Source organism: Streptopelia decaocto (genome assembly GCF_964273445.1).
Source record: "Streptopelia decaocto genome assembly, chromosome: 3".
Taxonomy (NCBI): domain Eukaryota; kingdom Metazoa; phylum Chordata; class Aves; order Columbiformes; family Columbidae; genus Streptopelia; species Streptopelia decaocto.
In genome coordinates, this window is record NC_138656.1 from 18,365,834 (window position 1) to 18,381,760 (window position 15,927).

A 15,927-nucleotide genomic window follows, 5' to 3' on the forward strand; every position below is an offset into this window, starting at 1 on the left:
AGTGCCTGGCCATGAAGGGCTGCCCAGCTCCCATAAAGACATCTCAGGCTCTCATTTGCAGGAGCATCATAGAGGAGAGGAGGGCAGAGCATCCCTCTGCGCAGCCAGGTGGGGGGTGAGAGGCTCACACACACACACACACACACACACAGACACACAGACACACACACACGAGACCCCCTGGCTGGGTGTCACTGAGCAGGGACGCTGTGTGTGATGTACCCCCAGGTGAATCCTGCAGTCCCTCACACTGGGACGATGCTGGTGTGGAGACAAAGGGCTCTGCGAGTGGCTGGATGGGCTGGGCATGGACCCTCGCCAGCTCAGCCCTGGCTTTGCTGCTGGTCCTGTTTGCAGCAGCTAAATCCCGTTATAGCTGTGGGACAGCTCGATGCTTAGGGATGGGAACACCTAGATATGACAAGCTGGGTGTCCCTTGATGAGGTCAGGTACCCACTGCCCAGGGATGGGGGATGGGAGTGAAGCAGAGCTAGCCCACATCCCTGCAGGTGAAACCCCCATAATGAAGGGCAACAAGGCTGGTGAAGGGTCTGGAGCACAAGTCTGATGAGGAGCGGCTGGGGGAACTGGGGCTGTTCAGCCTGGAGAAAAGGAGGCTGAGGGGAGACCTTATCGCTGTCTGCAACTACCTGAAAGGAGGTTGTAGCATGGAGGGGGTTGGGCTCTTCTCCCAAGTAACAAGTGGTAGGACAAGATGAAATGGCCTCAAGTTGTGCCAGGGGTGATTTAGATTGGATATTAGGAAAAAATTATTCACAGAAAGGGTTGTCAGGCACTAGAACAGGCTGCCCAGGGAAGTGGTGGAGTCGCCATCCCTGGAGGTGTTTAAAAGACACATAGATGAGCTTCTTAGGGACATGGTTTAGTGCCAGAGTTAGGTTATGGTTGGACTTGATGGTCTTGAAGGTCTCTTCCAACCAAAATGATTCTATGATGGCTCCTGCCCTTTCCCTACACAGCATCATACCAGAAGGGATCACACTTTTGGGAAAAACTCAGGAAAGCAGAATTCCATTTTGTGGTTCACATCCCACAGATGCCCAAAATCATGTGTTGGATGGGAAGACTGGTGAGGTCACCTCTCACTGTCCACAGCTCTGCATCCTGCAGGAGCCAGTGGGAGAGGAGGAGGCAGCATGGAGCTGGTACTGGGGAACAAGCTCTGCCCTTCCTGAGCTTCTGTCCCCAACCTTAATGCCACCAGTGGGGAACAAACCAGCTATTCATGCCCCTGCTGTGCCCACTCTGGCTGGACCAAAGTGCCCAGGCCACCCTAGCAGCCGTGCCTGCCTGCAGCCAGGTCCATTTGTCCCACACCGCCTGTCCCCAGGAGTAGTAGATGTGTCATTTTCCTTTCACAGGACGCAGAGTAGCCTTATCCAAATATAAACAACTTGGGAGTACTTGCTGGCTTATTGTCTGGACAAAAAAGTAAAACAAACAGACCTTAAACCCTTTTCCCCCTGCCACTTCTGGTACAGTAAAGGAGTCGGGACCAGAGACTCCAGAGTTCCCGAAAACATCGCTCATCAGAAATAACATCCCGCAAAGCCAGGTGTGGAGAGAGCCCAAGTGAGCTGTGCTGCTGCCTCCTCTAAAAGTCACGCAAAAAGAAGTCGGAGATGCCTAGATATTTAAAGAGTCGCTATATGAATAATGAAAACAACCAGCAACCAAGAAAATGTGATAGCCAGCAGCATAACATGGCAGTGCTCCCTTGGGAGAGGCCAGGAGCGATGGGCAGATGTCTGAGTGTGCCTTCAAACAAGCTCACCTTTCAGGGAGCATCAACAAAAGCCAAAAGCTGCCTGAGAAACCACCCTACCATGTCCAACAACAGACATGTGCGAGAGACTTTGTCTTTCAGCCAGGCAATGGCACAAAAGAATGAAGCAAAAAAGGGGGAAATGCTGCCATAAATGTAAAGCAAAAGTGCTTCTCCCCAAAAAACAGGCCAGGCACAGGATAGCTGTGGTGGATGAACATCCAGAGGCTTTTCACAGGGGAGCAGTGCCCCATGCCACTGTGCATGGGGCAGGGGCTGCAATGGGCCAGGGCTGGTGAACCAGGGCTGGGGGATGCCCGGAGAGGCTGTGGGGCAGGATCCCACATCAGCACTGACTTTGTCCCGCTGGGCTGTGTGTCCTGGGCAAGGGGAGTCAGTAGCCCAGACTAACCTGGCAGCGTGGCTGTGAAACCTGGGGTAAGGGTGCCTATTTTGCAGTGAGGGAGCTGAGGCTCAGGAAAAGAGGACTCACAGGAGATGCGAGCCAAAATCCCATGAGATCCCATCTCGCTTTGCCCATCTCCCCCAGCCCACACCTCCTCCCTTCAGGGACCACAGAAGAGAGATCAAAGTCTGGCTTCAGCAAGAGATGGTTTACATCTGAGACTTCCTTCCAGTCAATCTAACATTTTTTACCACCACCACCTCTTCCAGGAGGCTCTGAGATGTTTCAGACCCCAGTCTCCTCTGCACAGCCCCAAGCAGTGCTGCTGTGGCCACCCAAGGGAAAAAAAAAGGGCAACCTCCATGAAGCTGGGGGTCAAGCATAGGCTTATCCCCCATGTTGACAGCATGGAGAAGTAGCTTCAAGGGTGTTTTGTCAATCCCCCTCTTACTCAGGTTCCAAAAGGAACAGTGGTCCAAAGAGAAGTATCTGAATGGAATAAATAAGCATCTACCTACACTACTTGCTCGCAATAGGACCCTAACATGTAAAGGGGCAGCTGACACTTGCAGCCTAATGCACATGTTATTAAGGAACAGAACAGCCAGGACAAGACTTGCTTCACATTAAAAATAAATGAGAAAAAAAAAGTGCAGAACTATATTTTTTACATTACCACACACTCAGAGGTGCTGCCTGGTTTGTCTGTGAGTGCTTTAGGTTTCTCCCAGGCCCCTGTGGTGCTATCATGTCTTACAAGTCAGAGGAAGAGAGAGGAAGGCCAGGGAGAGCTGGGAGGTGCTTGGGATGCAAAGCAACATGGGCATCTGCTTAGAGAAATGCTCAGCAGTAAAAGGTCCTACACTGTTTGGGCAGCACCGTGAAGCTCCATGAGGAGCTGCTGGGACGGAGGTGATGGCTGCAAGTCCCATGGCAGGTGATGGGATGGATGGCTGCCAGTCCCATGAGCGTCCTTCCCCTGTACTCATGGATCCAAACACACACTGTTTCTTTTTCCCCATGAGATTCCCATCTGCTACTGCAGAGAGATGGTGGCTGTTATCCCCTTTGTTTTTAAGACTTTCAGGCTCATTGAGTCCCCTGGCCCACTTCTCCCAGGAAAATGCCCTTGTCCCTAATAAAATGGGGAGAGTGGGTTCCTCTGGGTGGGCACACAGCAGAGGTTGCATGGCTGCCTCAGCCTGTCCCCACCATGGATAGGTGTTCATGTTGATGCAGACCCAGCTGAGTCAATGCAAAATTTAACAGCTTACATAGTAATTAAGTAAAGCCTCTCAATATAGCATCACTAATTACACGAATCCTAACTAAATTACCAATAGTTTCATGGCACCTTGTAGAATACTTGTGTAATAGCCTTAGAAAAAAAATGACACAGTGCTGGCAGTCAGCAACGCAGCCCGCATAGCAATTGCAAAGCACTTTGGATGTTTATGAGTCTTTTTTTTGTTTTTAATAAAAATAAAAATCTCAAATGTACATTTCCCCCAATGACTCTGCTCTGGGGAGTATTAAAAGCAGCACCTTGACTCAGCCTCCCACATAAACATCCTGCTGCCCCCAGACAGCCCGATACAGTCTTCCTCCCAGGATGAGGAGCTGAATAAGAAGTGACAATCACAGCTCCTGCCCACGGGAAAACAGGAAGCGCCAGAGTTGTACAACCACTCCAAACATTGTCCTACCTGCTCTGCTCCTTGGGTGCAATGTGAACTTGCTTTCCTTTCCGCCATGCATAACTATTTTTGGTCCAGCACTGCCCAGTCCCAGGATGCTGCTGCATGGGATGCTGCTCATGGCCTCCAGCCAGCCTGGTGCTTTCTGTCCAACACAGAAGGACAAATGTCCACCTTTCTAACCCACCACTAACACTTGCAGGTCGGCAACAGTGCTGAATGCAAACGCTGGAAGAGATGGAGACAGGCGCAGGGTGCTGGGCAGATTGACTCACCCCACATCTGAGCACATCTGGTAGGAGCTAGATAGAAGGAAATCCCAAATCCTTCCCACCAGGAGGCAGCCCTTTTGGCCAAATCCCTTCAATGACCATGAGACTAAAGGAGCTGATGCTTGCAGATGTGCTTCCGTTCATGGATTAAAGTGCTAAACCTTGCCCTAGGCAGGCCCTTGTGACTAAGGGGGTCCTGAGGGCAGGCGATGGGGTAAGTCCGTGCCCTGGTGTTGAAGCAAGCTGGCTGGTCAAGTTTCTCCACCAGTACACAGACAGGAGCTCAGGGAATGGGGAGCTGTGATGGAGAAGGGGCCACCTGCTCAGCTTGCAACATGCTTGGTTAATCCACAAAAACCCACTCTCCCCTTTAACTTTTTGGTTTGATTTCAAGGAATCCCCCTCCACTTGGTGCAACGTGTGCCCAGCCAAGCAACCTGGCAGCCCGGTATCCCTGCTTTCAGGACCGCTCTTCTCAAAGGCAAGAGGCTCTTTCCACGTGAGATGACGCTCTGGGAGCCCGGCAGCTCGTTCCTTCTCTGGCTGCTCCCACATTTCTGCTGAGCGATGGCCCCAACTTTGCATGCAAAACATAGACGTTGTATCTGAGTTTCCAAACAAAAAGCATGAGTAGAAGAAGGTTTCCTATCCGCTCTTCCTTTACTTGAAATGTAAAAACATCCCTCGCCGAATGAGGCGGTGTTTGCCACCGCTTTGCAAAGTTCACATTCCCACAAGCGCAGGCGGGTGCGAGGAGGAACAAGGGGGGCGACCAGCACACCAGTGCCCGCAGGTCACGGTCACACAAGACAATACTTTGCAAAATTTGGAAGTGTGGGAGGAATGTGGGAAGGCTGAAGATGAGGATGTTTATTAACATATAAGAATATCTCCAAAGGGTTTGCATCCTATGAGAAAAAGAAAGGGAGCCCAAGGCAAGCCAGCTCAAGCCATCAGTGGGGCTAAATCTGGAAATCCTTATTTGGGTGATCCTGTTGCTGGTTTAAGGGGAATAGCTTTTTCTCACAGGGACATAAGAATTTTCCTAAATAAGACAAAGCTTCCCTAACTAATTCCCTTGTACAATTGCATTAAATAGGATGTAAGCATGCTTCCACGGCTGGCTCAACCCCTGTGCCTGAAAAGGGTGCTATCTCACTACAATGTAGAGCAAGAAGCCTTTCAGATGAAGATGTGAAATCTCAGGCTTGTTGACCCCTTCTAAGCGGTCCACGGAAAACAAGCAGGGAAAGCCTAGCAGTGTGTTTGAATTTTAAGTGTCTACACATGCTTGAGAAAACTTCTCAGCACTGAAAAAAAAAGAAAACCTGGTAGGGGTGGGAAAGCACAGTATTAGACATTTAAATGTCATATACAGCTAGAGAGCTGAGAGGTTCCCTGCTTCTCTCTTCCCCATACCCACCTGCGCAGTGGTCTCAGGCGTATTTGGGAAGTGGCTCTGGGGCCACTGGGTAATGCCAGCTGTGCAAGGTCCCCCATCAGTGCTGCTTCTGCTGAGGGGGAAGATGGAGCCCACCACATGGGTTTCACATGGACATCTGCACGGTATTCCGATGCTGATGGCCACAAGGCCCCACAGGGCCCCATGGGCCAGCAGGGCTCAGTGCAGCAGCCCCGGCACCGCCTGCCACTGAGAGCGAGTTCAGTCTCCGGTGAATGCACTTAACCAGTTATGCTCTGTTAACAAAGGGAAACTGCACTTGTGGCACAAGCCCCCAGGCCGCCCTTCAGCTGAAGCAGCCACAGCAAAGCAGCTGCTCCCCAAAAGCAGCCCCAGGCAGCTCAGGAGCTCTTTCCTTCTGTCTGCGGGTCATGGAAGCACAGCAAGCACCATATCTCACGCTGTTCTGAAAAGGCTCATACTGATAAAGCTTTATAAGGGGCATTGCCTTGCAATGCAAAGCAAAGTGAGGTTTTCACTTCTTTATTTTTGCCCCTCAGACAGAGAACGTTTCTCTGCCTTCATCTTATGACTATAAAATAAGAGGCATTTCTCCCTCGCAGTTTCAGCTGCACTGTGTCTCACCAGGGCTGCGGTTGGGACAGTCCCTGCTGAAATGTTATATTTTAATGCACGTGCTCCTGCCACCTGCTTAACTAAGAGAACTTGCAAGAGTTCCTTCTGCCCTGTTATTTATCAACCTTACTGCTGACTCTTAATAAAAAAAGACCTCCTTGTGCTTCACCCAGGTCTGCTGGCGGCTGACGGGCTCCTGGGGCAGCCCCTGTGGGGTTCTGCTGCTCAGATGCGTGGCCAGGCCATGGATGCTACTGCCTACGAGCAGCTTTGGGAGCTGCAGAGGAAAAAAGCTGCTGAGCAGTGGTTTGGTCACCCAGAGCAGGGAAGACGCACAGTGCTGCTCTCTGCACCAGCTAATGTGTGCTGGGGAAACAGCACGGAATGCTGCCTTGTGCAGAGCCCTGCAGTCATTTCCCAGCGACCATGCAGCTCTTGTGGGGTAGTCAGCACTATGCTGACACAAGAAACACTTATTTTCAGTTAATATTTATCCTTCTCTCAGGCACCTTCCTGTCCTAAGATGCATCAGGCTGAGAGGAGTAAGCATGGCACTGCAGCTCCAAGTAAAATACACGTATTCTGCCGACATGGGGAGCAAAGCGTGGCTGTTCACTTCTGCCCCTGTGCACCCCAACCTCAGGTTTTACCCTGCTTTTCCTGGATTTGGGGAGACAGGTTGCAGGGACACGCGCAGCAGGGTCCAGCCACAAGACTCAAACTCCCAACATGCAGACCCTGTCACCTAGAGGGAACACATCCCTCCAGCTGAGAGATGGGAGGCATTTCACAGCTTTTCCCAGGGTCCCAGCAGCTTTCCCAAGGCTTGAAGGAGACCGAGCAGATTTTAAAAGCTACAAATGTGACCACGATGGCCATGAAGCTGGTTCTTTTAACCACGGTGGGGATGCATTGCAGACAGCAGGACACCATTGCCGGAGGTGAACAGCAGTTCCTCGGGTGCAGTGCACCCTCTGGTGGGAAAATCGTGGTTTTCCAAACAAGAGCAAATCCACGCATAGCACAAGGCTGGGATCTGTGAAGACCTCCTGGGAGGTGGATTTCCACCACACAGGGTTGCTTTGCGGGCAGGCCCCAACGCAACACGGCCCTTGTCCCCATGCCCGCTGGTTCTGTGTGCCTGGTGTCCCAGAGCTTCCAGGCAGATATTTCTTCTCCTTTGGCCACCACAGCCCCTTGCAGCTGCAGAGTCTCTCAGCTGGATCACATCACTGCCACATGCCAGCCCATGGCCTGGCTGGCACAGGGATGCTGCTGGCAGCAGATCTCACAATAAAAAGAAAATCTGTAAATAATCACTCATTGATCTTGAAGTCTTCATAGCTGTAATAACCACGGGGCTGGATGAGAGCGGGTCACGCTCCACAGGCTGCTGCAGTCCCCTTTGCCTTGGTCTTCATGGTTGTCACGCTCCCCGGTGAGGCTGTGGGGCTCCTTGGGGAAGGGAGGAGCAGCATGTGTCTGCTTGCATGTGTGTGCACCCCCTTTTCAGCATAATGGGGACTCTGCTCTGCCTGGGGTCTCGGGCTGCTCTCACAAAATAAGCAGCATACACAGATTGCAAGCAGGCCCCAGCAAAACAGGCACAGGCAGCAGTTCAGCACTTCCAGTCCCTGGTTAGTCAGGGACCTGCCACACGACACTGGATGTGCCCCATCATGCCATGTCCTCTGCCCCAGCTTCTACCTTAAAAGACCCACCAGCACCATAGGGGCAGGACCCATGGCCCAGCACTGGCTTGCTCAGCCCTGGTCCTGTGGCACACCGCTCCCCGCAGCAGCATTCCCGTAAGTGCTGCTTCACCAAGCGACAAAGCCAGTGAAAAACAACGTGTATCAGGGGACTGGGGACATCTCACCCCACCAGGCTCTGCAGGACCCTGCATGGGGCTGTGCGTGCATTCCTCATATCTTGCAGGGACCACAGTCATCTGGCACTGCCCGGTGTTGAGGATGGCATGGACATAGAATAAAAAGGCAGATTCTGCCTCAAAAGCTCACACTGTAAACACAGGGCAGGAGGCACCTCCTGCACTTCAGGCCATTTCCCTGCCCCTCAGCAAGCTGCTGCCCAAACAGTACTTTAACCCAGCTGTGGGTGTGCTCCCTCTTAAATAAACACAGGAGGTTCCCCAACACCTGTTCTCCAGGTCTCCACCTGCTCTCCAACAGAGCATTCGGTTCCCAGCACCTGAGAAATGCGTTTCCTTCCTCGCCTGGTCATTTTGGCTGCCCTGGGCATTGCCACCTTCTTGAGCTGGAGGCTGCTTCTTCGGAGCACAGCCATCGACCAAGGTAATACCTGGGCACCGTGGTGGTTCTGTGTGACCGGCAACATTTCTGTACCACGGATTAAATTATCTGGAGCTTTTTTTGGAGGTTCCTAGTGGGCAAATGCTAACAAAATTGGAAATGCTATTTGCAGAGCCCCAGGGAAGGGTAACCTGTGGAAAAAGCCCTTACTGTGAAGCCCTGCAGCTTTATGTCCTTAGTGGGGTCATTGGTCTCAGGTGTGGTAGGGAAAACAGGTGTCAGGCTGCTGGAGGTCACTCCTAAAAGCTTTGCTGGGAAGGGTAAAATGCTGTTGGGGAGACAGGAGTGGGCTAGGAAATCAGTGCCCAAATAGAATGCATCCCTCCAGTCCCAGCCAGTCCAGGGTAAAGTCATCACTAGACTTTGCAGATGTTGTGGGACTGGGGCTGGTGGGTCAAAGAGCCACCCAGGACAGCTTCAGGCATCACTGCATTTCTTCCTGCACTGCTGGTGTCCTTTTCCTGGTTTTAACTGTTCTTCTCTTCCCTGTGTGACTGCTGCCCCGAATCAGTGGAAAATATTTAACTTCCCAAGGACCTGTGAGAAACCAGCAAACTCACTGTTCTCCTCGGGGCTGCCAAATGCCCGCACTGAGCAGATGAAGCAGACGTGCTGCCGCAAAAAAAAAAATAGCAAGGCAGGCATTCATCCTCTGCATTCAAACCCTGTATGGCCTCTTCACATCAAAAATAAGATGATAAAGAGTAAGAAGGAAAGCTGAAATTTGAGAAATTAAGCTGACTATTATAGAGTCTTTTTATTTGCTTTTGCCTTTTATATTTGCTTTGTTGTCTTCTTGCTTCTGTTTACATTTTGCTTTTTATTTGCTTTTGCTTTTTTATCTACTGGAGAAAAAATTTACACATGGACATGATGCAAGAAGTTACAACATTTGGATTCCTAAATTGCCTCATGCCATTAAGAATAATTTCTTGCTTTTGCATATATTTGATAGCTCATATTAACCAATTAACAGACACAAACAGGTTTGCAGGGGCTTTTGTATTTGTAGCTGCAAACCAATTTACTGCTCCTCCATCTTTCAGAACATTTCTCACTCTCTTTGTCAAACTCACCTCAGTCAAGCTTGGTTGAAAGTGAAGAGTTAAAAGCAAAAATTATGACTTAATGAAGAACAGGGTCCATGCCACAAATCTACAGTCAAGATCAGTGCTCAGACACAGCGGTTTGGGGAAAGCAAGTCTGGGTGTCCATATGCTGATACATTCACAGGGACAGAAACCTGTTTCCCCAGCAAAACCAGGCTCTTTGACAGGCATGGTGAGGAGACCACTCCTGCCCTTCACTCTTCATTCATGTTCTGTCCTTTCCACACTGGAATAGCTGGAAAAGAGCCTGCCACAGCATCCCATGCTGGGGCGCCAGCTTGGGGCAGAGGTCCACTATGGGTTTTCCTCACCCCTATCTTGAAATGGTGTTTCCCAGGTGACCTGGTCGCCAAGGCAGAGGAGGACTTCACTTTGACACTGGACACCTTCCTTCATGTTCAGCAGCTCAGGAAGAAGAGACTGAGAGCTTTCTGTAGCCAATCAGGCAAAGCCACCGCGCTTCCGAAGAGCCAGGAGGAGAGAGCCCGCCTGCTCTCAAGTTTGAGGGTGAGCACCAAGCTGGACCTCCTCTACTGCCAAGTGCCATCAACAGGGGTGGAGGAATGGCAGGAGCTTTTAGAGAAGCTAGAGGAGAAGGAAAACATCACTGTCCCGGTGCTGCTTCCCTACCCTCAGCGGCACATTTCAGAGGCGCAGCTGAGCGAGTTCAACCTGACGGAGGTAGAGGCTGTGCTGGCGTCTTACACCAAAGTGCTGTTCATCAGGGACCCTTTCCAGAGGCTGATCTCCGCGTTCATGCAAGGCACGGGCAGCAGCTCTTCCTTCAGCAGCTTCGTTCAGGACGTTGTAGACAGCGGGCCGCACAACGCCAGTGCGACTTGGAGACCACTCGTCAGTCTCTGCCGGCCCTGTCTCATCCAGTATGACTATGTGGTGGCATTTGGCTTCCTCAGGCAGGAGCTGGGTCATCTGCTCCGGCGGGCCGGGCTGCCAGCAGACAGCCTTCTCCCTGAGTTCACTGACACCCAAGTGCAGTGGACCTACAGCTGGTTATCAGAGCAGATGTTCAGCGAGCTGTCCCTCCAACAAAAGAAGCAACTGTCACATTTCTACCGCTGGGACCTTTCTGCATTCCCATTTTCTAGCAGTTTGCTGACAGAGCTTCTCAGCACCCCGGAGACCTAGTAGCAATATGCTGGCTGGAGGGACTGCTTTAAAGAGTGTTAATCCAAATGCAAGCCCTTCCAGATATGGGCTGAACAGACCCTTGTTCCACAGCTGCATGTCATGCTTGTCCATGTCACAGCTCCATAAGGCACATCGGAGAGCTGAGTTAGCGTGTGGTCGGGGTCAGGGTATCATGGCTCTTCACATGGCTGAATTGCATTCAAATACTGCAGAAGCAGGCGCTGGGGAAACATATGGTTTGAGGCTGTGAAAAATGCATGAACTGAACTGTGGTGGGGTAAACTCCTCTCAGCAAACCTCATGTTCTGGGGTAGGTTGGGTCTGACCTGCTGCAAACCACATCAGCATCCTCATGCTCTGCCTACACTGCCCTTCCATCTTCTGGGCTGCCTTTTGAGCCAAGAGGTTTGGCAATGGGTTCTTTGTGATAAACCTCCCCATACAGGTACAAGAAGCCCTCGTAAAGAAGCCTATTACCTGATGTCTGTCCACTCTGCACAAGTAGGTGAGATACAACACAGAGTGGCACACCCTCCTGGGGAACCACTGGGGATGATACCAATCCTTCACACTCTGGGAAGGCCTGGCCCATCTTTTGGTCATATCTCTTCTATGTAAACTGTTCCTGTTTATGTGACCCTGCATCTCCTGCATGTTTAGGCTCAAGAGAGCCCCAGGCATGTGACATGATGCCTGCTCCATTTGCAAGTTTTGAGTGAGGTTCCCCACTTCAGGGGCTGACTCAAATGGGCCAAACCTGGCTTTCACCTCTACTCCCCAGCAGCGAGACGAGGATAAGGCATTCTGGACCAGGCGACAGCCACGCCACCTTGTCTCAGCAGCTGGTGGGCCCAGTGGAGGTGGCCAGAAACATCAAGGATGCATCACTCTGCTGCTGTGGGAAATGTGATGTGACTACTCTAAGCTCCTCCTGGCAGAAAGCTGCTGAGGTCTCTGCCTTCTTTTGGACTTGGCTGCCAGGGTGGCCTGGGTAGAGACCCGGGCTCTCCAGCTGGGTCCCCTGCCCTGTCTGGCTGGGTGGTTGCTCCGGACCATCTTTTGCTCCGGAGCAACCACCCAGCCTTGGCCACTGAGCTGATCTGCCTCTGGGAAGGGTCCCAAATGCCAAGGATGAGCTGAAGTTGTCCAGGTTTCAAATTGTGACAGACTTTCACCATAGCAGACTAGTTTCCAGAATATTTTTTTAGCTTTATTTTGCAATGTTGTGACCTTCACAGAGAATTCTGCCTGTGACAAAGACACCGATTTGACAATGCTCATTAAAGAACGATAGTGTGAAAACTGTTGATTAGAAGTGACCTAAAACAATCACCAAAAACTTGGCCTCCCTCTCTCATCAAGGGACATGCGATAAATAGCATTAGGACACAAAATGGGGCAGCCTCCTTTCACCCTCCCACAAAGTATCCAGCTACAGTAACAATTCCTTAAGTGCTGTTATTGTGCGTAATATTTTACGGTCCAGCAAGGTGGCGCAGTTCCTCTTCTGAGGACACACATCTGGAAGGAGAGAAGTGGAAAATCTCCAAATACACTTAACATTAGAGTCATGCATCCATGCTGCATTTCACTGAATGTACTAGGAAACGAACATTTTTCTCTTCATAAGTAGCTTTTCTGTCTTCTGCAACTGCAAGCTGAAATGCCAAGCAGCGAGATATGCGTGAAGAGATCTGACCAGAGAGGACTGTGCTGTGCACTCATGACAGCAGAGTTGTTCCTGGACCACGTTTTAAGTCAGGCAATATTACAGCAATATCTCCTCTTCCTCCCAGCCCGTAGTGGGTCCCAGTCCTTCCCTAAGGTATCTGGCACTTGTTTCCATGGGAAAGTGATGTATGAAATGTTAAGACACTAGAGGTGAAATTAAAATCTCAGCTTCGTGTTCCTTCAGGTTCCTGTTCCACCTGCAGCCCAGCTAGGCATTGCATTGATCTCCCTGTAAATTCCTGTTAGTCTCCAAGCTTCCCTTTTTCCTACACCCTTCAAAACAGTTTCTGTAATTATTTTGTAACTATAATTTTTTACTGTTTTCCACCACCCGCTCCTCCTGTCTGGTATTTTATATTGCCTACATTCAATTCCAGTGCACTCCTAATGGAAGATGTTTCCTCCTTCTATCAGCCAGTGGCTGTGGAAGGGTAATATGAGGGCCCTGGGGTGGGGTGGGCTTGAGGACAAAGACTGGTTCCCAGGAAACAGTAGATCACTGATGATGCAGCAAAAGTGGCTCCACAGGCTAAAGTGTGCACTGAACTAGCGTGCTCTGACCATTGCATATACAGATAACTTGGCAAATGCACATCAGATTAATGTACAAAATGAAAAACAAAAGAGAGACTTGACAAATTTTGTTTAAAAAAAAAAAAATCACCTCACCAGGCATTCAGTGTGGCTACGTGAGACATCACAAACCCATTCTGAAATGATGAAAAAGGTGCTCCCAGAACCATGGGGGACACAGAGCACTTGCTCCTCCTGTCAGTGACATCCCGCTATGTCCCAGGACTCTCACAGGGAGAAGGTCCCCATGAATGCTGGCAGCTTTCTCCTGAGACAGCGCTGGAAGCTCCTCGATATCACACTCTCTGCCTGTAGCTCCCCATGTTCTGCATTAGCACACATGATGTCCCCTTTGTAGCACTCTTGGTCTGGTTTGAATGAGCAGGTCCGGTGATCCCATGAGGTCAAACGCCACAGAAACAGTGCTGATACCTGTCTGCCTTGCAGACTTTGCATTTTGTATCCCTCCCCAGACATTTTAAGAACGGGAATACACAGGCTCCAATAGCTGTTCTTGCACACAAATGATCACATTTTCTTCTCTAAGAGGTTTTTTTATATATTGCCATCTTTCGGGAGAAAACAAAAATGTTTTCTTGCCCAATACCTCAGAGCTTAAGAAACAACAGTATCATATTTCAATTAATAAAACAATTACATAGCAAGCCCAGCGGGCACAAAATACTTTCTGCAACTCACATATACAAACGCCCTTTTCCCAAATGGTAGACCTAGAATATTTTAAGCAAGAAATAAATTTACACTTTTCCAAACTAAATGCCCTAGAGTGCTTAAAAAAGAAGTTTCAAACTGTGCATACATTGTTAGGTCCTAAGATGAAGGCAAATTTCAAGCAGGATGTATGTTAGCAAAATTTTGTATAAGGCAATAGAGTTACATCCTCTTGCATCATATTATTTTGATGGCCCTAGAAGTGCAAAAATAGAAAAAGGACATTTTTGTAAAGCTGTGGGCCAGAAAAACAGATAAAAGTCTGCAGGTGATGAGCAAGTACAGTACATGGCCAATATCATCTAAAGATAGCACAATGCTACAGTGTTAAATCTGAGTGCCAAAATCTGTGAAGAGTGATGCCCAACATTAAATCCAACACAAAAAAATACATTCAACCCAAAAGGCATGAGGTCATCACATAGTCAGCACATTTCTCAGACAAACAGTCCCTGTAGGAAAGCATACCCATTCTCTCACATTCTGCAAAACTAAGGGTTTTCCTGAAAAGAAGGCCAGGCCATAGCATGATGGCAAGAGATTGACCCTAGAGGGCACCCAGAGCCAACTAATCCCCAGCTGTATCTGTCCCTGTCCTGTCCATTTCCTGGGCTGGTATAAGTTGCCTTGGGAGCAATTATGAGTCACTTCTTCCATTACTCCAAGGTCCCTTTCTCAGATGCCCTTTCCTGTTTAAAAGATGGAGGAAAGATGTGGAGGTATGGCGGGAAAAAGGCTGAGTGAGTCAAATAAATCAGCATCTTGCTGGAAGACCTCTTGGTATCTTTAGTTTTTGTCTTTAATCAGAGAAGACAAGGTATCACATGAAGTAAAAATTCATTAGAGCCCGGGGGCAGACAAAATGATCCTCATTCATCTAAGGATAAATCAGCTATTGGTCACATTTTTGGGGTTTTCCTCTGAATCACTTTTGTTATGTATGTGAGACGATCATTGTCAGCTAACATCAAAACTCCTCCTCATCTTCCTCTAGTGTACATCTGGCTTGGTGTGCAGAGGGGGCATAACAGGGTCCAGCCCTTAGCGCCTCTCATCCCTTCCCCCATCTCAGCTAGAGGACTGTTTGTCTGGGTTCCAGTTGAGTCCTTCTTGGCATCACATCACAAGAGGATCCATCTTTTCCTCACAGTAGGTAAAACAAAACAAAACAAAACACCAACAACAAACAACCACCCTGTGATTTCACATTGGCTGGTAATAAGCATGTCTCCCCTCTTTGCAGCAATTTTAAATGAAACCTCTAAGATTTTTCAGTTACACCTGGATAATATCACCTTCCACTTGCTCTCCATTTGAATTTGCATCAGAGCTATAATCTGGCAGCAATTCTCTCTCTCTCAGAGAAAATAATGATTGGACAATTAAATGTGAGATCTCCATGAATCAGTGGATAAGCCACATGAACACAGATTTTTTTTTTCCATTATAGTCCTACTGCCTTGTGGTCCCTCTGGTGTAAGCTCAGTTTTACGAGGAGAGTTTGTTCCTCAAACTTCCCTCTTACACACGCACAGACCACGGCTTAAAGGTCCCTGGCTCAGCAGAAGGGCACTGTAAAGAGGAAAAACAAAACAAAACAAAAAACCACAAACAAACAAAAAACAGTTAGCAACAGTGGCAATAAGGCAGGGTCCTAGCCTGGGTTTGGCATGCCCCACCATGGTCCCTTTGAGGTAGGTGAGTTTGTACAGTTGAAGATCTGAGCTCATATCTCAGTCTTTCAAAACACAGATGTCTGTCTCATGGCACTTCTGTTAGAGGCTGTGCCTGGCTCTGGCTGAAGACCTGGTGGTCAACAATTAGTGCATGTTCTCAAAACTATTTCTGAGTCTTTCTCCCCAGACATCAATGCAAGCATTAGGTGAGAAAGACTAAGATATGCAGGTTTTGCTCTTAACCACAGTGGGGATCAAGCTGATGAAAGCCTGGAGGATGCCCACATGGACAGCTGTTTTCTGAGTCACCAAAATCAGTAGGACTCTGGGGGGACCCAATTCTATGCAGCTCTGTCCCAACACAGTGATAGAGGAAGAGGCCATGAAGAGACAGTTACACGATTAAATTCTGCACTCCTTCAGAT

The 15,927-nt window shown here is 49.4% G+C and overlaps 1 protein-coding gene across 2 annotated transcripts in view; it reads right to left on the bottom strand.

Annotated features, from left to right (window-relative positions):
* Window positions 1-3,806: 3,806 nt before the first annotated feature.
* Window positions 3,807-15,927, bottom strand: part of XDH (xanthine dehydrogenase) — a 60,720-nt gene continuing 48,599 nt past the window's right edge. Inside the window, exon 37 of one of the 2 annotated variants that reach the window (XM_082047307.1) lies at window positions 3,807-4,034. In XM_082047307.1, the coding sequence (XP_081903433.1) occupies window positions 3,831-4,034 (204 nt within the window). In that variant the 3' untranslated portion in view covers window positions 3,807-3,830. Of the gene's footprint in view, window positions 4,035-11,981; window positions 15,399-15,927 lie in introns of those variants that run through there. The other variant, XM_082047308.1, reaches the window with a different exon arrangement.